At 51.0% G+C, this 22,004-nt stretch overlaps 2 protein-coding genes across 7 annotated transcripts in view; one reads left to right on the forward strand and one right to left on the reverse strand.

The window, feature by feature from the left end:
- Positions 1 to 3,383, forward strand: part of DBN1 (drebrin 1) — a 44,006-nt gene extending 40,623 nt beyond the window's left edge. For all 4 annotated transcript variants that reach the window (XM_033140469.1, XM_033140467.1, XM_033140466.1 and 1 more), the window contains 4 exons: positions 884 to 1,018; positions 1,134 to 1,876; positions 2,522 to 2,624; positions 2,787 to 3,383. In XM_033140469.1, coding sequence (XP_032996360.1) covers positions 884 to 1,018; positions 1,134 to 1,876; positions 2,522 to 2,624; positions 2,787 to 2,857 — 1,052 coding nt within the window. In that variant the 3' untranslated portion in view covers positions 2,858 to 3,383. The remainder of the gene's footprint in view (positions 1 to 883; positions 1,019 to 1,133; positions 1,877 to 2,521; positions 2,625 to 2,786) is intronic.
- Positions 3,384 to 4,251: 868 nt separating this feature from the next.
- Positions 4,252 to 14,425, reverse strand: PRR7 (proline rich 7, synaptic). 3 transcript variants are annotated; one of them, XM_033140472.1, is made up of 3 exons: positions 14,338 to 14,425; positions 5,850 to 6,163; positions 4,252 to 5,006 (listed from the first exon to the last, which is right to left on the reverse strand). In XM_033140472.1, exons 2-3 carry the CDS (start codon positions 6,145 to 6,147, stop codon positions 4,618 to 4,620), a joined length of 687 nt encoding a protein of 228 aa, XP_032996363.1. In that variant the 5' UTR covers positions 6,148 to 6,163; positions 14,338 to 14,425; the 3' UTR covers positions 4,252 to 4,617. The 3 variants fall into 3 exon arrangements, with proteins under 3 accessions (XP_032996363.1, XP_032996362.1, XP_032996361.1); XM_033140471.1 differs by having other exon boundaries at positions 5,928 to 6,957; XM_033140470.1 differs by having other exon boundaries at positions 5,850 to 6,957.
- Positions 14,426 to 22,004: the final 7,579 nt, after the last annotated feature.

Genomic DNA, 22,004 nt, shown 5'->3' on the forward strand with positions numbered 1-22,004 from the left:
ACCATACACACATATACACACAGAGAGAGACAAACAGTATGCACACAAAATAAAATAAAAAATTCCTTCCAGTAGCACCTTAGAGACCAACTAAGTTTGTTCACACACCATGCTGCAGGGGGCATGTTTCTGCTGGACCAGTTGCACTGCAGAACAGGGGATATCCCTGAACCAGGGTGTAGGATGGATATACTGGGCGATCTGGGTTTGTGATGGGAGTACTAAGTCTGGGACAGAGATGACCTTCTAGAGTTGTCCCTTCACCTGATGTTTGCAGTGGGGAGGGGTGTTATTTTTTCCTGTAGACTCTGCTTCCAAAGATAGTAAAAAGGGGAGGATACGTCCTATTCTATAAAGGAGGGGGTGGCGAAACTGGCCTCCCAGTGTTTCTGGATTACAACTCCCATCATTCCTGACCATTGGCCATGATGGCTGTGGACAATGGGAGCTGGGAGAGCCACGGTTTCCTCATGCCTAATTTTAAGTGCCATTTGACATAGAGAACTTCAGAGCCCCCATGGTTGTACATGACACAAGAGTTCTGCCTCCACCCGCCACAAAAGAGGGCTTTTTTCCCTTCTTCACTCCTTCAGTTTCCAGCACATTTGTCAGCAAAAAGCAAAGCGAAACCTTTATGCCATATAACTTGCTATAGGATTGGGGTTGCTTAAGGGCAGCCAGTTAATTTTGTCGACTGGGTAAGTTGGGGAAATGACACATTTCAGGAGGAGTCGGATCTTGATGCCTTGTTGCCGTCGCTGTTGTTCAAACGAAGCTGCCCTGCGTGCTTGGGAGCGCAACTGGCGGGCCCTGTGGCTAGGGGGGTGTCGTGGCCTTTGACTTGTGGGCTCCCCACCTGAGTGCCCGTGTGGCTCCTTCACAGGCAGCCAGTCGGAAACGCACAGAAAGGTCTCTGCCTCCGCCAGTAGCCCCTGCGACTCCAGCACAGCCTCGACGCCTGTTGGGGAGCAGATTGAGCGGGCCCTGGATGAGGTAACGCAGCAGGGTGCATTGAAAGGTACGTGCAGCCCCCTCGCCCCTATGGCTTGCCCGTCTCCCGGGTCCTCGGGCTGTGGGCTCCCTCCCTCCGGGTCTGCTGAGGAACCTCCTCTCTCGCTTCCTCCCTGCTGCAGACTCCTCCAGCCCCAGCAGCGACGAGACAGCGGTGGCATCCGCAATGAGCTGGGCCCCTGCCAGCGTGGAGCCTCCGGTGGAGAAGGCCGAGGAGCCCCCTGTGGGGGCAACAGCCTGGCAGGCAGGGGACTGGGCAGAGCCGCAGCAAGGCGGGGCTGGCCCCACGGAAGACCTGGTGTTTCCAGAGCCCAAAGACGAGCCTCTGTTCCCAGATGCCCCGCCCCCCAAAGAAGAGCCTCTGTTCCCAGCAGCCCCTCTGCCCATGCAGAGCGAAGGTGCCCTGGATCTGGGCGAGGCCTTTGGGTTCTCGCAGCCCCCCGCCCCGCCGTCAGAGAACATCCTCGACCTGTGGCAGAACGACAGCGCCGCTGCCGAGCCCAACCCTCCCGACGCCTGGGAGCTCCAGGGCGGGCCCCCCACCCCAGCCCCGTGGGACCTTCACGACGGGCCTCCCACCGCCGCGCCCATGCTGGTTGAGGTGGATGCCCCCCCAGGGGCAGTGGAGCCCCCGCCCTCCGCCAGCCTCCTGGAAGATAACCTGTTGAACTTCAACGACCTGCCCGAGCCCCCGGGCACCTTCTGCGACGCTGAGCAGGATGAAGAGCCGGCCAGCATCATTGCCATCGAGGGGCTGCACCAGATGACCCTCAGCTACCAGCATGCCCTGCAGGAAGCTTCCGGGGTGCACCAAGAGCCCCAGCTGCTCACCAACGGGGAGACGGCCCAAAAGGAAAGCACGCAGGTGAGGGGGGGGCGCTCAGGCTGGCAGCAGGGCCTGGTGGGGGGGCGCTTCTGAAAGTTCCTGGCCCTGCCTTGCAGATCAGAACTGGGCCCAGAGGATCGTGAGGTACCACAGCTTGCCACTGTGTGCTCAATCAAAGTGTGTCTCCTTTGGGCCCTGCCACTGGAGAAGTAATAATAATAATAATAATTATTATTATTATTATTATTATTATTATTATTATTATTATTTTGTTATTTATATGCTGCCCAACTGACTGGGTGGCTTCCAACAAGTTAAAACAGCAAGCACAGTAAAACATCAAACATTAAAAACTTCCCTATGCAGGCCACATCATCTTTCATGTCTCCTTTATACATGCACAGGCAAAATATTTGTTTATTAATGTTGAAGAATGATGGTGAACAACTTAATATATGCACCTTGCTGCAGTCTTTAGACCATGCATGTTCCACAGGCATGGAACTTTTTGACCCTTTCACACGTGCTAGCTCATGGGTAGCTTGAGCATTTTACTCCTCAGGCCTTCGTTGTCTGAGAGTACAAAACCAGAAAGTGATCATTGCTCTGGGTTAACTGAGCAGGAAAAGAATAGGGACACCTTCCATGGCACAGCACATGCCACGTTTTACTTTTCTCTTCCAGACCAGCGAGGGTTATTTCAGCCAATCACAAGATGAAGACTTTAACCAATCAGAAGAGCCATCTGCTAAAGCTCCTCCTCCAGTGTTCTACAATAAGCCCCCAGGTGAGGATCAGGGATGGATGGGCAGGTGGGAGGGAGGATGGGAAGATTCACCTTTGCGCTTCCTCTTCTGGGAAGAGCAGGCTTTGGGGACCATCCCTTTTCAAAGGGGGGAAAGAGCCAGCCACCCTCCCTCACGGGTCATGCATTTGATTGCCCCCTCAGAGATTGATATCACCTGTTGGGATGCGGACCCAGTGCCAGAAGATGAGGAGAACTTTGGGGGCAGCGTTTAAGGCCAGCTCCCCTGCCCGACTCCTGTATCCTGCACCCAGCAAGCCCAGCGAGTGCAAGCCTGGAGCAACCGCAGTGAGGGCCTGGTGCCTGCTTGCTCCGTATTGTAGCCCTGCGGTCCAGGGCCCTAAGATTGTGCCCCAGCCAGACAGGATATTCTCCATGGTACTCCGGGGTAACTTTTTCCAGCTCTCTTTCTCTTTCTCTCTCTCTTCTCTCCTTGTTTTTCTAATGTTGTCAAATAGGAAACGTGTAAATCTGCCTGGTTCCCCTCTTCGTTGGTAGCTTCCCTGCAGATCCTTCCCCCCCCCCCAATTGCCTCTGCCCATTGGGTTTTTTCTGACACTCCCCCCCCCATGCCATGTATACCATCTGGGTTGATCTCCTGCGAGTGCTGCTCTTGGGGGTGGGTGGGGAGGGTCGTTTCCTCCTCTCAGACTCTGCCCAGAGTTTTGAGTATTTTGCACGAATTTAAAATAAAATATGGCAATAAAATGGCCCTTGTGTGGGCAAGGCTCTGGCTCCCATCCCCCAACACACACCTGAGGCACCCAGGGAAGCAAAAGAGAGCATCCATCTCTGGGCTCTAGCAGCAAGGAACTTTCCCCCCCTCCAGAGTTCTGCACCCAAATGCCCCTCTTGTTTCAGAAATAAGCCCATTTCAGACCCTTCTCCTTAGGCCTTTATTTGCCCTGAGAGCCTGGGACAAGGGGAGACTCTGGGTGGGCTCTCCCCCCCCTAAAAAAAAAACCTTTCCTCTTTCCCCACCCTCTTTCCTCTTTCATTCCATGCTTGGTTTCCTTTCTCTCACGTACAGTAATTGTTTTTTTGAAAGCACAAATTCTGTAACAGCAATGTGCTTATGTATGTTAATAAATAAATTGATTCCAAGCAGGGCAGCTGGCTTTGTAGTACAGGGTGCATTTTTTTTTTTTTGCTTTCAAAGTTGGGGAGGGAGATTATTGAGGCCACACAAGACCACTGGGGGGGTCGGGTGGGCATATTCCACGGACACAAAATGGCTGGTCTCTTATTCACAAGTTTTTTCAGTAGCTGCTTATAAGGGCCAAAAATGTACTTTGATGGGGTAGGGGTATGAAAGCTGAGGGGAATTATTATTTTAAGCAATGGGAACACACTGAACGTGGCATCGTGTGGTCTGTGGTGGGCCCTGCATGAAGTCATAGCCTGAGCAGGAGAACTCACCCCTAGATGTCGCTGCCAACAAAGGAATGTGTTTCTGGAACATGCCTAGGCCTCCATCCTCCTAATTCTGTGGGATTATTTAGGAATGGAGTTGCTTCACTTCCTGCCACAGTGCACATGGGACTCTTTAAAAGCACACAGCACACCCACCATTTTCGCAGCACCAACTCATCAACCACCCAGCACCAGGTTTGTAATAAATCAGGTTCCACAAACTTTTTATTATTTTCAAAATGTAACAAACGAAAAATAGGAAACAAACCCAAAGGCCCCCTTGCAGTCAGCACCAACAGAGCCTGTAGCGGGCCCAGAAAAAGGGAAGTGGGCGAGATGGGGAGACCAGCCCCAATCTCACCCTGGCCAGGGGGTCAAAGAGCAACTGGGCGGGGGAGAGATCTTTGCACTGTGAGGGCTCATGGCCCAGACATGGCTGGAAGGCTCGGACTGAGAGACTTGGTGGCTCCCGCAGACCAAGGGAACAAACAGGCTGCCGGGATCCTTCAGCTTGTGTGCAGCGGCAGCAGCCACAGTCCCACCCAGGGCGTGGCATGGTGTGCTAAACTGCTGTAGTCCTGCCAAACAAAGGCATTGAGACCGGCAGGTGCCAGGGCCCCGGCTCATAGCTGCCTCTGGCGCTGAATTCTGAGTCTGTCCAGCTGGGGAAGATGCGCTGCGAGTGCTCAGCCTCCAAGTAGAGGTTGGTGCAGGTGGGGCCCCGGCTGGCTGTGCTGGGCAGGTGGAGCGCTGAGCTGTAGCCCCGGTCCAGGAAGAGGGGCTTGTAGCTGGGCGGCTGCTCCTGCTTCTCCGGCTGATCGTGGCTCAGGAAGGGGGTGGTGATCTTGCGGTACAAGCCGCGCGTGTCCGTCAGCACTTCGCTGTAAGGCGGCGGCGGCTCGGCCATCAGCACTGCTTCCTCGTAGCAAGGTGGCTTGGATGGATCTGGCTCTGCAAGCAAAGCAATCGCGGTGACCGAGTGCAAGGGACTGATACAGTTAAGCATGCCACCCCACCATTGCCTGCTCTCTTCCCCCAGGCATACAAAATACAAGCTCACCTGCCCCGAGCAAGGTTTGGGGAGAGACACAGACACAAACACCCTAAGCTCTATTATCACAACCCAAGAGCTGGCTACAACCACAGACCTACACTTCACAGGCAAGCAAATGGAATCGGGGATGGTGCAAGACTTTGGATACACGGAATGGGCATTCTGACCCCACCTTCCTCTTAAATAAACCTCCTGAGATCCTGCCCACTTCAGCCCTGCATACCTGAAAGAGCTTCTCCACCCCCATCATTCAGCCCAAACAGCTCTAAGGGCCTTCTGGCGGTTCCCTCACTGCGAGATGTGAATTTACAGGGAACCAGGGAGAAGACCGTTTCTACAGTGGCAACCACCCTGTGGAACACCCTCGTGTCAGCTGTCAAGGAAATAAACAACTATCTGACTTTTAGAAGACTTCTGCAGGCAGCCCAAAGCAATGTTTTGTTTCATTCCTTTATATTTTGTTGGAAGCTGAAACTTTGCAAGCTCTGGGTGAATAGCAGCTCAGACTGAGAGCTAAACCCTTTCAGCCTGCTGGAGGCAGCTTTGACTCCCTTAGCTCAGTGGTGGGGCATCTGCCTTGCATGCAGAAGGTTGCAGGTTCAATCCCCAGCATCTCCAGAGATGGCAGGGAGAGACTCCTGCGTGAAACCCTGGGGAGCCCCTGCCAGCCACTACAGCCTGCCCTATGCTAGATGGACCAATGGCCTGACTTTCTCTGTTCTCGCCAGCCAGCTACCCACCTGCAGAAGCAGCGCTCCTCCCAAACGCGACCGTATTCTGCACCAGGAGTGGGCTCAGTCCCCTTCGGGTGCCCTTACCATGCCTGCAGCTCCAGGGCCTTGGGGGTGGGAGGTGAGGGCGATGGGGCTCGATCCGGAGTCGGTGAGGTACCGCGATGCCCGGCGGGTTCCTGATGTACCCGCCCCCGTAGCTGGAGCCCCCATAGGCAGGGCCCCCATAGCCCTCGTAGTGGAGGGGCTCCATCTCCAGGGTGCGCAGGTGCTGCTCTCGCAGCCGCTCCTCCTGCCGCCGCTTCATGCGCCGCCGCAGGTAGCTGCAGAAGCAACATAGCAACACAATGAGCCCCCAGATCAGCCAGAAGCCGGCAAAGCAGGTGAGGAAGGTGTAGGTGCCGTGGGACATCACCATCTTCGCTCTGGAGGACTGGCAGAGGTTTTGCCCCACAAGCTTTGAAGCCAAGGATTTTATTCAGTTCCAGCTTTGGCGGGGTGGGGGGGGCAGGAGACTCTTTCTCTCTTTCCCCCACTTTTGGGTCTTCTGCAAAGAGGCAGGGACTAGGCTTAGTTCTGCGGGTGCCTTTGCCTGCTCTGCTTCCTCCCTTGCTGCCCAGTCATGTTGATGGGATCACAAGCCTCCCCTCTGCTCTCCTTGTACGTCCAGTTTCGCCTTTTCCCCAAAGATTGTGCAGGGTGCTCTCTTTCAGCCGCAGTACAATCCAGGGCCCACCACCAACAGGGCCCTGCTTCAGTCAAGGCAGTGGAAGCAGGAAGCGGGGTCTGCAGCAGCTCAGCCCCTTGTGAGTTACGCGGCCTCCTGGAGGTGCTCTGCAACTGCTGCCATGGAAGAGGTTGGCTGGAGACCGGGGGGGGGGGCAGGCTTGAGCCTTTCACGGAGAGGGGGGAGTTCTGGCTCCTAAAGGAGCCCAAGGGAGGAAAGGAGAGTGCTGGGAAGGCTCATGGGCACGGCCTCTGCTCTCTTCTTCAAACGCCCGAGTTCTTGGATACTTGGGGTAACACGACCAGTAACACCAGCACCCGGCCCAACTTCTTCCCATCGCTGGCTCGGGGCTTTGCAGGGCCAACAGCACTTCCGACAGGAGCTCGCTCCCTGCAAACAGACAGACAATGCCATTGATTGTAGGAGGGGACAGACAAGTGCTATTTTGCAGAACCCACCCTGCCTGCTCTAAGCCCTAACAAGAGCACAAGCCACTGGTGGTCCAATGGAGGGATTTAGAGCTTAGACCATGTCTGCAAACACTGCCCTCCCCTTGGACCCACAAGCCTGCAGCTTGGCTTGGCTTCCCACCAGCTGCAACTGCAAAGTAGAGGGGAGGAAAGCTTTTGGTTAAATTGGGTGTCTTGTACAGCCTCCATTCCCTGTCCAGCAATCTAAGCCTGTGACTACGAAGTGGGCATGTGCCCCCTTTCATGCAGCCACAGTACTGCCCACACACTCACCATCACATGCGCCCACTCTTGTTCATGCACTGAACACTCATAGATCAGGCTGCGCTTACGGCATTCAGGCATGCTCTTTGCACACGTTGCAACCAAAGCTGTGGGGCCCCATCACCCTGGCCATTTCCGACTGAGGCGATTAACTGCCAGGGATGGAGCGAACCCAAATTCCAGACCTGCTGCTGCTGTGGCAGTGAAGAGGAGGAATCACGAAACAGCAGGGCGCAAGAGCACCGGGAGAGGCCAAGAGAAGACAGCAAAGCACAAGTGCCAGAGCACTACCTCACTTCTCCTCCTGATGGCACTGCTAGCCCAACAGCACTCCGCTGCTCATCCACAAACCATGCAGAAGCCTCCTGCCCACACATGTCACAGCTTCACCCCTCAAGGGACTGCTCTCCACATGGCGCATCACACGCCACTGCCAAGATGTGTGTTGATTCCTCCTTCTCTGCCTTCGCTTGCCCCCTACCCCCAAGTAATGGATGCCAACCAACAACCTCCCATTCATATCAAAGCTGTTTCCAATGCAGCTTAGGGACCACTAAGCATGAAGCAGGTTGCCCTGAGCTAAAACTGAACTTTGACACTTGCATCAGGTAAAGGCCCCACCATCAGCTACATCTCCACCCTCCTCCTGCCCGCTTAGTTCATTGCTTGCCAGTAGCTAGGCCACCATAATCCAAGGCAAGTAAGGAAGTTATTCCCAGGATACTTCATAAATGGACTGATACGATAACCCCATTTCAGGAAATCACAATCACTCCAGAGGGAGAATTCCTCCTGCATGTATACTGCAGGAGGATCACAAGCTGTGGGGATGGTGTCACTGGGCACACCTTAGTCCTTGGCACATGCTACTGATGAGGCTAAGAAGCGAAAAGGACACCAAGGACTCAGGCCAAAATAACGATTTGAAAGATATAACTATTCAAGTCTCTTGTATGTTTTATTCCTTGAGGTTTGTAATACAAATGAGATGACAACGCCAGGATGAGGCCTTGTTTCGGTATTCTTCCTCGGCTACTAGTGTCTTTGAGTTTTCAGGTCAAAGTGTACCAATTATTTCGAGTTCAAGGAATAAAACTTACAAGAGACTTGAATAATTATATCTTTCAAATCGTTATTTTGGCCTGAGTCCTTGGTGTCCTTTTCACTTCTTTTACTGATGAGGCTAAGGCAGGAAGGAGATGGCATGCATGAGGTGGGTGGGGCCGGAGACAAAAGTGGGCGAGGCTATGATCTGAGACTTGCCTTTGTACACTTAGGCTGCATTCTAGACAGGCAGAAGCAAGGCACACATGCAGCAAGAGGTATTCCACATTCCACCCAGGCAAACACACTTGAGGAGGCTGCAGAACAGGGCAGCAGAGGGCGTGGCCTAGGCAGGGAGGATGCAACCAAGGGCCAGGTAGAGAGGCCAGTTGCTGCCGACTTTTGGCTAGTGTGCACTCTATTTAACCTGGGAATCTCTGTAAGCACCGTTCATAGAATGGCCTTTCAAAATGTCATCAAAGCTTCCCCAAATGTTAACAGGACCTATTTAGGATTAGACCTTTCTGAGTAACTCTGTACTGAGGAACAACTCCATTTCTCCTTACTGGGGAGCCTTTAAAAGTATCTCACTGTCACCGCAAACACAGCCGAGAGGGTATTCCCCACCATATCAAGGCATGCAAGGATAAGCCTGCAACCTTTTATTCTTGCTTACACTAAGCCAGCCGGAGAGTCCCTGTGGGTTGCCAACCCATGTGTTTTAAATGTACAGAGCCAGAGTGCATGATCGGCAGCCATTAACAGTTAGCAACTAAGCTGTGTTCCTGGATCTGTTCTCTTGCTTCACATCAGGTCAGATTAAGGACAGGCGTTCTTCGTAAGAAGCCCATCAGTCAACAAGCACTGAGTGCTCTGTCAGAAACAGGGACCCTGGTCTGAGTAGGCTGCTGTTTACCTCCCACTGCCTAGGTAAAGGTAAAGGTCAAGGGACCCCTGACCATTAGGTCCAGTCGTGGACGAGCTCTGGGATTGCGGCGCTCATCTCACTTTACTGGCCGAGGGAGCCAGCGTACAGCTTCTGGGTCATGTGGCCAGCATGACTAAGCCGCTTCTGGCGAACCAGAGCAGCGCACAGAAACACTGTTTACCTTCCCGCTGGAGTGGTACCTATTTATCTACTTGCACTTTGGTGTGCTTTCGAACTGCTAGGTTGGCAGGAGCTGGGACTGAGCAACGGGAGCTCACCCCGTCGTAGGGATTTGAACCGCGGACCTTCTGATTGGCAAGCCCTAGGCTCTGTGGTTTAACCCACAGTGCCACCCGAGTCCTCTCCCGCCTGCCTGCCATACATCATAAGGCAGGTGCAAATCAATACCAGTAAGCATTAAACTATTTAGTCAGAAGAGCCACCACAGGCCAGCCAATCACAGAAAATGCCTGGAATGTCCGTTTTCTAGACTCAATACAGTTGACCACTGCTTAACGTCTTCCTCATAATGGCCCTATAATAAAGTTTTGGGTTTGAATGGACCCTTTTGCCACCTGTGTGGTGCTTGTCTGGATCCTTTCCTTTGTTCTTATCCATATTCTAAGGAAGTAGCTCCAAAATATTCCATCTGGGACTCAGCCAACTGAACCATATATTACCTTGAGCTATAGGCCTTCTGAATCTTTGACAAGGCATACAGATAAGCCTTTCTACTTATCTACGTGTAGGCCCATTATTAAAAACACAAATTACATTAAGACTGCCAAGTTTACATTCAGAAGTGGTGGTCACATGTTAGAAGAGAAAAGGAAGTAAGGTAAGCAGGTGGGTGGCTGAATCCACACAGGAAATGAAGCAGCCCGTGAAACATGGGTTGAGTGGGAATGTCCTTTGTCCCTTCTTTGAATGCACTTGTACCAGTTGGTGGCTCCATCAAGGAAGTGTGATTGAACTAAAACAAGCCCAGGAAGAACAACTTTGCAGCTGCCAATATGGCAGCAACAGGGGAGATTGCCAAGATGAAGTAAAGCTTCCCCCCTCCCCCGCTCCTCCCAGTTTACTCTTCCCCAAAATCTGCTAATTAAATACAGGATTTTCTAAGGAACTACAAAATTGGCGCTGGGGGTTAAACCACACAGCCTAGGACTTGCCAATGAGAAGGTCGGCGGTTCGAATCCCCGCAACGGGGTGAGCTCCTGTTGCTCGGTCCCTGCTCCTGCCCACCTAGCAGTTTGAAAGCACGTCAAAGTGCAAGTAGATAAATAGGTACCGCTCCAGCGGGAAAGTAAATGGCGTTTCTGTGCGCTGCTCTGGTTCGCCAGAAGCGGCTTAGTCATGCTGGCCACATGACCCGGAAGCTGTACACCGGCTCCCTCGGCCAGTAACGCGAGATGAGCGCCGCAACCCCAGAGTCGGCCACGGCTGGACCTAACAGTCAGGGGTCCCTTGACCTTTACCTTACAAAATTTCAGCGTGATTAGGTCAACAGCAAGCTGACATTAACTAAATGCCCACAAAAAAGGCTGCAAATGATCACGTTGTACAAGGGTAAAATTTGTTGATAGGCACTGAATTCAGCTTGCCGGGAAGACCAGATTTTATGTTTAAAGTATGTTTCTAACCTTTATTGCCATGAAGGCAGGCTCGTAAGGTTAAGCAATGTGTCATGACAGACCAGTTAAGTGGTTAGAGTACTGGGACAAGACCAGAGAACTCAGGGTTCAAATCCACACTCAGTCATGAAACTCGCTGAGTGATCTTGGTTCAGTTACTCTCCTATACCCTAGTCTAGCCCACTGGGTTGTTGTGAAGAAAAAATAGCAGAGAGGCAAGGTATGTGGCCCTGAGTAATGTGGAGGAAAGCATAAATGTAATGAATAGAAGGGGGGGAAATCCGTGAAATTTCAAAAGCCACAGTGGGAGATGAACAGGATATTCAGTTGCCAGGGAGAAGATTTACAGGGTTGTGCATAGCTCTCTGCACCTTCCCATTGGTTAGAAGAAAGTATAATGCAAAATGACCCAAAAATCTCCCAGGAGATCTAAAAAAAGAAAAATGGTAATATGAAAACCACTGACAATTTGGTTCCCCTTGATGGTACCTCAAAATATGCCATTTGAGAGAGCCTACCTCATCTTATCCAATTTTGGCTCACCCGGGTGCTTGCTTTGATTTGCATAATTGTACAAAGATCCAGCTTTCCTAGAATTAACTTAGTGCAAAAAACACAAACACACACACAACCTGCTTCTGAAGAAGTATACAGTGCAGTATTCATACACCTGCAGCACAAAAAGCTCCAGTTACAGGTGGCCATAAACCAGTGACCAATATATGCCTCTGCTGGGAGGCAACAGCGGGGTGGAGGCATTGCCCTGATGTCCGGCTTGTGAGCTTCCCAAAGGCAACTGGGTGGCTACTGTGAGCACAGGAGGCTAGAGTTGATAGGCCTCTGGTCAGATCCAGCAGGGATCTACTTGTGTTCCAAGTGAACCTACTATATGTCCCTGTCTTACTGATCCCACGGTCCTCCGTACCAAGGTCTTCTCAAGGAAATGCCACCACCAGCGGCCTTAGCATCCTGTTTAAGATACCGAATAAAAATTGTCCATTCCAGCAGAGAAGGCCAGGATGGTTCTTCCAAATGTAGCTCATCTTTACCTATAAATATCCTTTCTGTGTGTGTTTCTTGAAGTCCCTAATAAGATGAGGATGGGTATGGATACATGCACCTCAATATGTTACTGAGGGTTTCTGCATAGAAAGCATTGCAACTGGTGATGTGGGAGGGAATTGCAACAGGGCCTGCGCATGGCTGCCCAAGACTCCAGTGCCTCCCCTCCTCCAGTGCCTCCCCTCCTCCTCAAGTAGGAGAGAACAGCTTTGCCTGTGCTGGGCAATGCAGATCCCTGCCTCAAACCACGACAAATAAATGTCAAAGTAAAGACTTAGCAGCACCTTGGCAAGGACTCCTCCACAGCATGAATCTGGCCTCGTGCAAGGCTGGCATCTACGGGACACTGAGATGACTGGTGTGCTGTGTTGGCTGCGGCTGTTGGAGGGGTGGGGGTTGGGAGGGAGGAGCATTGCATCAAAAGGACTAGTCCACCTTAAAAGCACAGGCTGCCAATCCATCCAGAACAGGGACTGCTCTGGCCTGCAGCTGGAACCTCTGGCGATTCTGGAGCACTAGGCTTCCTTGCCTCACCAATGTCAGATCCACCATTTGTGGGCATGAGGCCTGCCCTTCTCCGTTCATCTTTAGACATACGCTCAGGATGCATGTTGGCTTCTGAAGATAGGGTGCCTTTACAGGTAATATGTCCCTACCAGGACTGTTACAGGCTGTGGCTTCTTGCACACCAGCTTTGCTCATCCATGCGGATGACACCAACAGCCCTTGTGCACAAGTAGGTTACATACATTCCCGGGCAGCACTCGTGTGTGTGTGTGTGTGTGTGTGTGTCCACACTGAATGGGAAACTGAACAAGCTCTCAATTATTTTCTCTGATAGCACAGAGGGCACCTCAGATTCAAGGCAAGTACTTCTTACAAAGACATTTTCCTACCTAGCCACCACTACAGAAGCTCACAGGCTTAATTTAAATTGAAGCTGATACACATGAAGTCAAACAGACCACTGAGCATGTCCATCTGACCCTCTGGCAATCCACACTCAAGCACGCATTGACTCCTAAAGTGGGCATCCAGGAAACACTATGGCTTCCAGGGGCACTTAATTTCTGCTGTCTCCTGCCTGATAAACTTTACAAGTTGCCCTAAAAGTCCTGACTCCTGATCGTGACCACATGAGGCAGCCTGCAAAGGTTAATGGTGTCCTGCTTTTCCATCTTATGGTCCAGGATCAAGATGCAGCCTAGAAAGCAAATTCCAGGTCTGAGCCTGGGCATAAATTAAATCCTGGAGGTCAGGTTCAACACACTGACATATTTTTAGCCACTGCCTGTCTCCCAAAGGAAGCTGCCTTATACTAAAATCAGACCACTGATCTGGCTCAGTATTGCCTTCGCAGACTGACAGTAGCTAAAGTTCCTTGGCCAAGTGTTTTGGTGGGGCACAAAAATTAGTATCAGAGCAAGAATAACCGGGGAACAAGGACTGTGGCCTGATCTTTCAAGTGAGCGATGGTTCCTCCTTCTCTTGAAGGATGGGGAGGGGGGACATTTATCTGTTTTGTTTTTCTAGAAGGCAGATTAACCATATCCACTCAAAACACTAAAGCAGCCTTCTGCCGCTGCTTGCATTCGGGGAAACCCAGTGGGCCTATGCAAGGCCCTCCGACTCTCCCCCGTCTTAGTGCATGAGGATATCCGTTGCTTACAGCTAGCTTAAGATGCTTCCCACCTCTCGGAATAGCGTCTCTACTGTGGCAGTGCCCATTTATCATCCACCCTACCCCGCAAAACACAGCGGCTCCAGCCAACATGAGACAGGCACCGATCCTGAGCTGAATGCACCTACCAAGCTGGCGCTGCGAAAAGGCGGATTTTGCGCGCACACACACACCAAACGCACACACGCACCCCCCACAACGCAGAGATGGGTGCGCGCTCAACACAGGCAGGCGAGAGCGCGCAGGACTTCTCTCCTCCCCCCCCCCCCTGCGTTCCTTCCCCAACCTGCCAACCGCCTCCCAGCAAGTCCATTGCCAGCGCCGGGTGGCGCCGCCACGTTACCCAGCTATGCCAAGTCCCCAGGTGCCCAAGCAACAGGAGGCGCCGAAGCTGCAACCCCGGAGGGTCTTCCCTGGGGTTGCCCCGCTCGCTTGGGGGCGAGCAGACCATCAGTCTTATCTGCTGGCACCTTAAGGAGCAGCTGCACGTGGGGAGAGGGGCGGCCGGCCGGCCGGGCCCCTTCCACCAGTTGTGGGCAGCTGGGGGGGGGGTAAGAGAGCAGGAGACAGGCAGCTGAGCGCAGAGGAGCCTCGGTTGGCAGGTCGCTGGTGCTGCCGCCGCCGCCTGCTCGCCTCGATGGGCCCCCGGTGACTCCCAACAGGGTCTCTCGCCTTTTTCGTTCTCACCGTCACTTCCAGCGCCGAGATCAGGGATCGCCCGCAGGAGCCCCATCTCGGGAAGCCAGCAGAGCCATCCCCTTCGGCTTTGGCGTGGGGTGGAGCGGGGCTGGGGCTGGGCTGGCGCGGCCAGGAGAGCGCGGCGTCAGGCGTGTGGGCTGCCTCTCGCCTTGCCCATTGCCCGACGCGGTAGCTCCACGCGGGCGGTGCCGGGCTCTTCCTTTGTCTCCTCCGCCGCAAGCGCGACGCGCGTCTCTTCCTTTCTTCTTTCTTCTCTCTCCAGCTCCTGCCTCGCTCTCTCGCTCGCTCCCTCGCTTGCTCTGCCGGCCCCGCCCTCTGGCTCCTCCCTCCGGCGGCGGTGGCCCTCGCCAGCCTCTTCCTGCCCACTTCGGGGGGCTTGCAGCCTCGTGGGGACGGCGCACAGGTCTTTCCTAGGAGAAACCCCGGGACTCCAAGGCCGTCCGGAGTGGGGTGCGTTGGGGGTCGCCAGGAGGGGGACCTAACTAGCGTCAAACAGCAGTGGCAGCAGCGCCTGGGGCTCGCTGATCTTGGGGGCTCCTTTGCTTGCTTACTTGCTTTTTTCTTTTTCTTTTTTTTTTGCTCCTCGTTGGAATTTCCTGCCGGGATTTGCTTGGCTCCCTCGCTGTCCTTTCCGATCCGGGCGGGCTTCTCCCTCTCCTCCCGACGTCACGACTGTAGCCTCGGCACGTCAGGGCCAAAGCAGGGGGCGCAGAGGTGGGGAGAACGCCAGACAGCAGGGAAAGTCCGGCAAAAGCACCTCCGAGGCCTGGTCCCTCCCAGCCCCCCTAAGAGAAATCCGCGATCTCTCCGTCCTCGCTTCCCGAGCCAAGAATATTCCCTGGAACCGAGGCCTTGATTCATAGCCTCCTTTCCCCCACCTCCGCCACCCTAACACACACAGACGCAAGAGGAAATCTATTCCTAGGCTCTTGTCTTGGTGAGCAGCAACACAGCAAAGCCTCAAGAAAGCAGAAAAGGCTTGGGTTGGGGGAGACCCCCGGGTTACCTAAAGCCGCACGTGCCGCGCTGAGGTGTGTGCTGTGAAGACGCACATGCTGCAGATCCCCTGCTATTCTCAGATCTGGGTTCTGGAGCCCCCCTGTAGATAGACAGGTGCCTTCTTAATGTGGCATGGCCTTTCCTTCCTCTTCTAGAATGCCCAGTGCAGGTGTGCACCAGGGGACCCAGTTAAGTGAATCATATGTTGAAAGTCTCTCCTTAAAACGGTGCAAGATAAGGGTTAACAATGGAAAGCCGATGCCCAAATTTGCCCTTCCCCTACCAGGCCCCCTCTCCTTCTTAAGGCAAATGTGAAGGGTGGGTATGAAAGGAGTGGTGGGTGTAGCAAAGGGAGGCCTCCAGTGGGATGTGGCATGGCTTGTTCAGGAGAGGGTGCTTCCCTACTGCTGCCGTTTTTTGCAGTGGGATAATCACACACTGTACTGGCACAAATCCCAGGTCAAACAGTTAAAGCTGATTTGGAGGTCTTGTGCAACAGATCCACTCCCCCCAAAGATGGTGACTTATTGCTATAAAGAACAAGTCAGGAATTTCAATAACCCTTGCTTTGTCGTTTTCAGCCACCAATTCTTCCCATTGTCTAACCTCCGGTCCAGATCGTCTGGGAGGTGTGAGGGATACCGGTATTTACTAACAAGGGGTTGCAAAGTCTCTCTTCGCCCCTTACAAACACCCAACCTGCCAGCACAGCACAGCCTGGCCTTTAACCACTTGCACACCATCAAGCGCAGAGGGTTTTTTTTAATGTTTCGTTTGTAAAGACCCAAATAGCTGTTTGGAAGGGTCACTGCACCACACTCCCTGGGTGCTCTGTTCCTCATTTATGATGGCGGCTGTGTTTTATGCTAGGCCCTTTCACCCCATGGACCAGAGAGGGCTGGCAAGAGTGCCTGGAAGGGCTGCCTGGGTCATCGTTACTGGAGGATTTGCAAGGAGCCTGAGGCTGGTCAGCAATACCGCCTCCTCCCCTCAGCCATGTGCTCTCTGCAGAGCTGACAGTTGTCATTCCTGACTGCAGAGAAGCAAGCAGGGGGGGGTGCGGGGGGGGCACACACACCATGGCAGCAATAATGCAGCCTGCAGGCCTCTCTGTGCTGCTGTCATGGCGACAGAGCTGGGAGAAACACACGAAGCTGCCACTCAGTAGTAGTTAATGAAAAGTGTCGTGCCTGCCTGGCGAAGCCTGGGGAAGGGGAGCTGTGAGGAGTCCTGTCAGGGAAATGTAAGTGGACAGATAACTTTGTCACCTCACCACAGGGTAGGGGCAAAGCAAGGGTATTGGGACTTGGGTATGGATCACCCTAAAGGAAATGGTGAGGAAGGGAAGACAGTGGACACACATAGGAAGCTGGCTTGAAACTTGAGTCAGGCCATTGCTCCCTCTAGCTCAGTGTTGACTGGCAGTGGCTCTCCAGGTTTTTAGATGAGGGACAGTCCCTCAGGATGCTAGGAATTGAACCTGGGGCCTTCTGCATGCACAGCAGATGCTCTTCCACTGAGCTACATCCTTAAAGTGGCATGACCGCTTGATAGACCCACAGGATGTGCCTAGGCAAGCATGCTATCACATCACCCAGGTGGCCACATTATCCCAGTCTGAGAGAGCTCACCCCAGGGCACCTTGGGCACCAATCTGAAATCTCTCTAATGGCCTTTCTGGTGCTGAGAATGTTACCACCTCCCTGCTGCCCAAGGTGTCTGGACAACATGGGTGTGATTAAAATAAATAAATAATCCCTCGCCACCTAGCAAGACAGCATTGGCAAGCAGCTTACCAAGTGGTTACATGCAGCATACCGGGCAAAGTCAGCAGCCATGTTGGGCATGGGGAGCTGTGTGATGCCAGAAATAGATGTCAAGCGTTCTTAGTTGCTAAGGGTCCTGATGTACCTACCTGACTGCTCCCTTTGCTACAGAAGAATGAACACTCCTTGCCATCACCAAGTTGTCCGGGAATCTTCACTTGCACCATGGGATAGACTCTGAGAGAGCAAACAGTTACATGTCGTGAGTCAGCTCTGTTGTGCTGTGGCTGTTGCCCCCTGTGGAATGTGACCCAGAATGGCACTTCCTGTGTGTGGGTAGGAACTGGGACTTACTCAGCATTGTGCATGGAACATTGTATTCCTACTGGAACAGGCCACTTGTGGATGCCCATTCTTCAGCAAAAATCTACTGAACATTAGAGCCTTCTAGCCTATTTCCCTAGTTTTACTAGCATACTTTAGTTATGTTAGACCCTGCCTCATATCGGAATCGAGAATAAAATTGCCAGTATCATAATGCCATTATACAAATCTATGGTGTGACCATATTTGGAATAATGTGTACAGTTCTGGTTGCCTCACCTCAAAAAGGATATTGTAGAACTGGTAACAGTTGAAAAAAGGGCAACCCAAATGATCAAGGGAATGAAATGGTGGGGATGACAAAGGTTGCAGCATTTGGGACTTTTTAGTTGAACAAAAAAGTGAGTAAGAGGCAACATGATAGAAGTTTATAAAATTATGCATGGCTTAGAGAAAGTGGATAGAGAAAAAAAAATTCACAACACTAAAACTCATGCACATCCAGTAAAGCTGGATGTTTGGCAATTCAGGACAGATAAAAGAAATTACTTCTTCACACATCACAGGCCACCAACTTGGATGGTTTAAAAAGAGGACTGGACAAGTTGATGGAGGAGAAGGCTATCAATGGCTGCTCCTCGGTCAAAGGCAGTAATGCAACTAAATACCAGTTGCTGAGAGCCACTGGAAGGGAGAGCGCTCTTGTGTTCAGGTCTTGCTTGCAGGTTTCCCACAGGTATCTGGGTGGCCACAGTGGGAATGGGATGCTCCCCCCCCCACATGCCTCTCAAAATATTTTTATTCATCTCCTGCAATTTCTTCCCTGTCACACTTGTACTATATCTGCCAGCCATCTTTCATTCCCCGTCCTTTTACATTCACTTCTTCCCTCATAAGTTTCTTATGTCCCCTTTCTTTCTACCCCCCGTTTCGTATTATTCTTAAACAAAGATTAACCTTTTATTTCTCTGATTTCGTTCAACAACATCTCTGGCCTTCACCCCTTAAAAGAGGGGCCCTCCCTTCCTCAACTCTACACAATATGTGGGGAACTGCTGGTGCTCATATTGCTCCAGGCCTCCAGCCAAAATAGTACACCACAGTGAAGGGGTGGTATGAGCAAGTGAGGGAGGCACTGAGTAGATGGTGGCACTGAGGCCCACCTGGAAGTGGGCAGATCTCCACTTGGCCCTGGCCTACTGTTTGAGAAACACTGACACTGAGGGAAGATCACACACTAAGGGCTTATCCAGACTTCTACATGTCCCACCATTTTCCCACAGGGAAACTTGATTTTTACCACTCAGTCGGAGCAAATGTCAATCAGGTTTTCTGTGGAATGACATTTGCTCAAATTCAGCACCAAAAAGTAGATTTTAATGGGGAAAGTGGCAAGGCAAACAGAATACTGCTTGGATGGACCCATGCTTCCTAGAAGGGTACACAAGCCCCAAGACTCTGTAGGATGGCACAGTCTCAAAATACTCTGGACTTGCGACTGCAACTCCACAACCCAGTTAAAAAATCAGGTTTGCTGCTAGATTCTTAACTGCACAGGTCATGGCTAGAATCGAGAGAAAGGAGGGAGTATCCAAAAAAGCTGCTGCCATCAGCAGCGTGTTGTGCGGGGTGAGGAGCTGTTTCTTAGCAACAGCTAAGAGCGCTGCTCACCCTGAAAAGAAGCCTCCCACAGTTCATCCCAGGAAAAGAAGCAGGACATCAGGTTGCTGCAGGGATAAGAGGGTAGCATAGGCCCAGTTTAATTGAGTCAAGGGAAGGGGAGCTCGGTTTTGAAATACCGGTACAGTACCTTTATGGGAGCCATATTGCCAGGCCAGCAGTGAACAGTTGGGGGGAGTCCATTGGCTGGGCTTGGAATAAAGCAGAATTGGGATCTGGGGGACATTTTGAACTCTGTCCAGATTTCCAGTTTTAGCATTGGGATTCTAACTGCAGTATTCTGCCTCAACATTTAAAGCATGGCAGATTGTAAGAGCTTTTGACTGTTGAGCAGTCTCTTTAAATGGTTGTTGTCAGACATTTAATAGGCTATTTCGGAAGTGGCAATCTAATCAATAAATGGTAAACCCTCTGGCTATGGATGTGGAGGGGCTTGCATGTAACACCCTGTCAGTGGTAAAGAGAGTTGTAGCCTTTTCTATGCTTTGCCATCATGTTTACACCTATGGCTGCGACAATAAAAATAGGCTTCTCCACATTTGGTGCATTCAGTTAAGAAGTAGCCTGTTCCCAAACATGAGGTAAGGTGAGGGGACCGCATCAGGTGGCAGGATCCACAGGGGCAGCGGATCCTGATGTAGATCTTTATTACCCTTTTGTTCCTGATGTCGATCTTCACTCCCTGTTTCTTCCCTGGTGGGGAGCAGGCTGCTATTTTGTGGTTCACTACAGGTACAAAAATGTCTTGGACTGGCCCTCTTTCAAAATTACCAATGCTATGTTGACAGCACATTGTTCCTCATAGGGCAGGGATGGGCAACCTGTGGCCCACAGCCTAATTTCAGACCTCCGGCGCATGACAAAGGGGTGACAGAAATAAAAGGGGCTGCTCAGTTGTGGCTCTGTCCCTATCCACAAATTATCTCTGAGGGAATGTGTCTTGTGTCCTAGGGCTTTTGAGTGAGACTTGTACTTATTCCATTTTTAGGCAGTTTTGGTTTTCTAAGAAGAGAAGAAGAAGAAGAGTTTGGATTTGATATCCCGCTTTATCACTACCCGAAGGAGTCTCAAAGCGGCTAACATTCTCCTTTCCCTTCCTCCCCCACAACAAACACTCTGTGAGGTGAGTGGAGCTGAGAGACTTCAGAGAAGTGTGACTAGCCCAAGGTCACTCAGCAGCTGCATGTGGAGGAGCAGAGACACAAACCCGGTTCCCCATATTACGAGTCTACCACTCTTAACCATTACACCACACTGGCTCTCTAAGTGTACTGTGTCAAGAGCTTGTCGCACTTTTGCACATGTTGCTATCCCCAGGTGTCTTGTTAAAGAGAAAACTGTTGCAGCACTCCAATCCAGGTCATTAAAATCTCTATTTAATTCTTTATTAAATTTATATCCTACCCTTCCTACCAAAGTTCAGATATTTTTTTTTCTCCATAGTGAACTATATATTTTGGACAGAAAAAGTATGCTATCTGCCTGGGAGAATAGCAACGTAAGGGGCAATTATATCATGTTGGGACTTTCTAGCACCCGCTAAGCAGGACAAATTTACTTCTATTCCTCTCTTTGTTTTGTGGATCAGTCATTTGCCTTTATGAATTCATGAACATTGTAGAAAATATATCTTAGTAAACAATTATTGTCAAGAACAGATAAAAAAAAGATTGCAATATTGCAAAGAATTAACTGAAGTCCTTTGGAGTGTAGATTTTATATATGAACATATGTAAATAACTGTCAACTGATGTTGACTATCAGCTATCAAATGATGAACATATAAATAGATATATTAATAGTGGAGAAAATTATACAAGATTTTAATATAGAGAGAACATCAGATACCACTGATAATGTCACATAGACTATTTCAGTGAAAGTGGAATATTAAGCAGTCTTCTGCGATGTGTGTGTCCAATAGTTGGAATCAACTATATTGTCAAACCCTGACATCCAATGTTAGATATCAAAAATCTAGTGGCTATCAAAACACACCGAGTTGCTTCTTAGGACAGTTTATTAGGACAATTTTATTTTAGCTCTAGCTTTCACCTGTCAGACTGGTCCTCATTAGGTTCGTGTATGAGAGCTGAAGGATAGTTTCCTCTAAAATTAGGAGCAAGTAGTTAATGCAGTATCACACTTGGCTATTCTTTTCAGGATTCACTGCTAGATGCTGCCCTCTTTTCATCTCATGAATTCATAGGCTAACTGTGATCTCCAGTGTTTCTCACCATCATTTTGAGACCTTCTGAGGAGGTACTGTTCCCTTCAAAAAGAAGGCTTAGCCTTAGGGCAATGAGGAGCACGGCCCATTCCCTGATAGTAGAAACCTCTTTGGGGAATGATTTGCCTAAATAAACTCACTTGGTCAGTTGACTGAGTCAATTTAAACCATTTAAGAGGATGACATTTGGATGAATCGCCCATTGGATAAATGGTCCATTGCTACTTCTGTGACTTCCTTTTATTGCTGTCAAGGTCTTGCGATTCTTGTGTGTTATTTACGTTGAATTTTGTTTTTTAACTTTGTGTCTATTAGCTGACACAAGAGCCTGAGTAGCAACCTTTGTTGGGGGAAAATGACCAGGTCAATGCATACTTGACATCATTTGTAGAACTATTATCAAAATGAGAAGAACAAGGCTTGGGGAGCAGGGGGGATGTGTCCCTGTCTAAGGCCACAGAGAACTGCCAGTCAAGGTAGACAATATCAGTCCTACTGGTCTGCATCAGTACAAAGCAGTTTCATATATTTTAATCCAGCAAGAATTAAGGCTAGTGCAGGTGTGATATTATGGCTGTCCAGGGGTGGGAATAAGTCCATAGGGAATGAATAACAATGACTGATGGAACACAACGGTTGCTGTGACCCCGTTTGCA

This window comes from Lacerta agilis, chromosome 2 (genome assembly GCF_009819535.1).
Source record: "Lacerta agilis isolate rLacAgi1 chromosome 2, rLacAgi1.pri, whole genome shotgun sequence".
In the NCBI taxonomy this organism is placed as follows: domain Eukaryota; kingdom Metazoa; phylum Chordata; class Lepidosauria; order Squamata; family Lacertidae; genus Lacerta; species Lacerta agilis.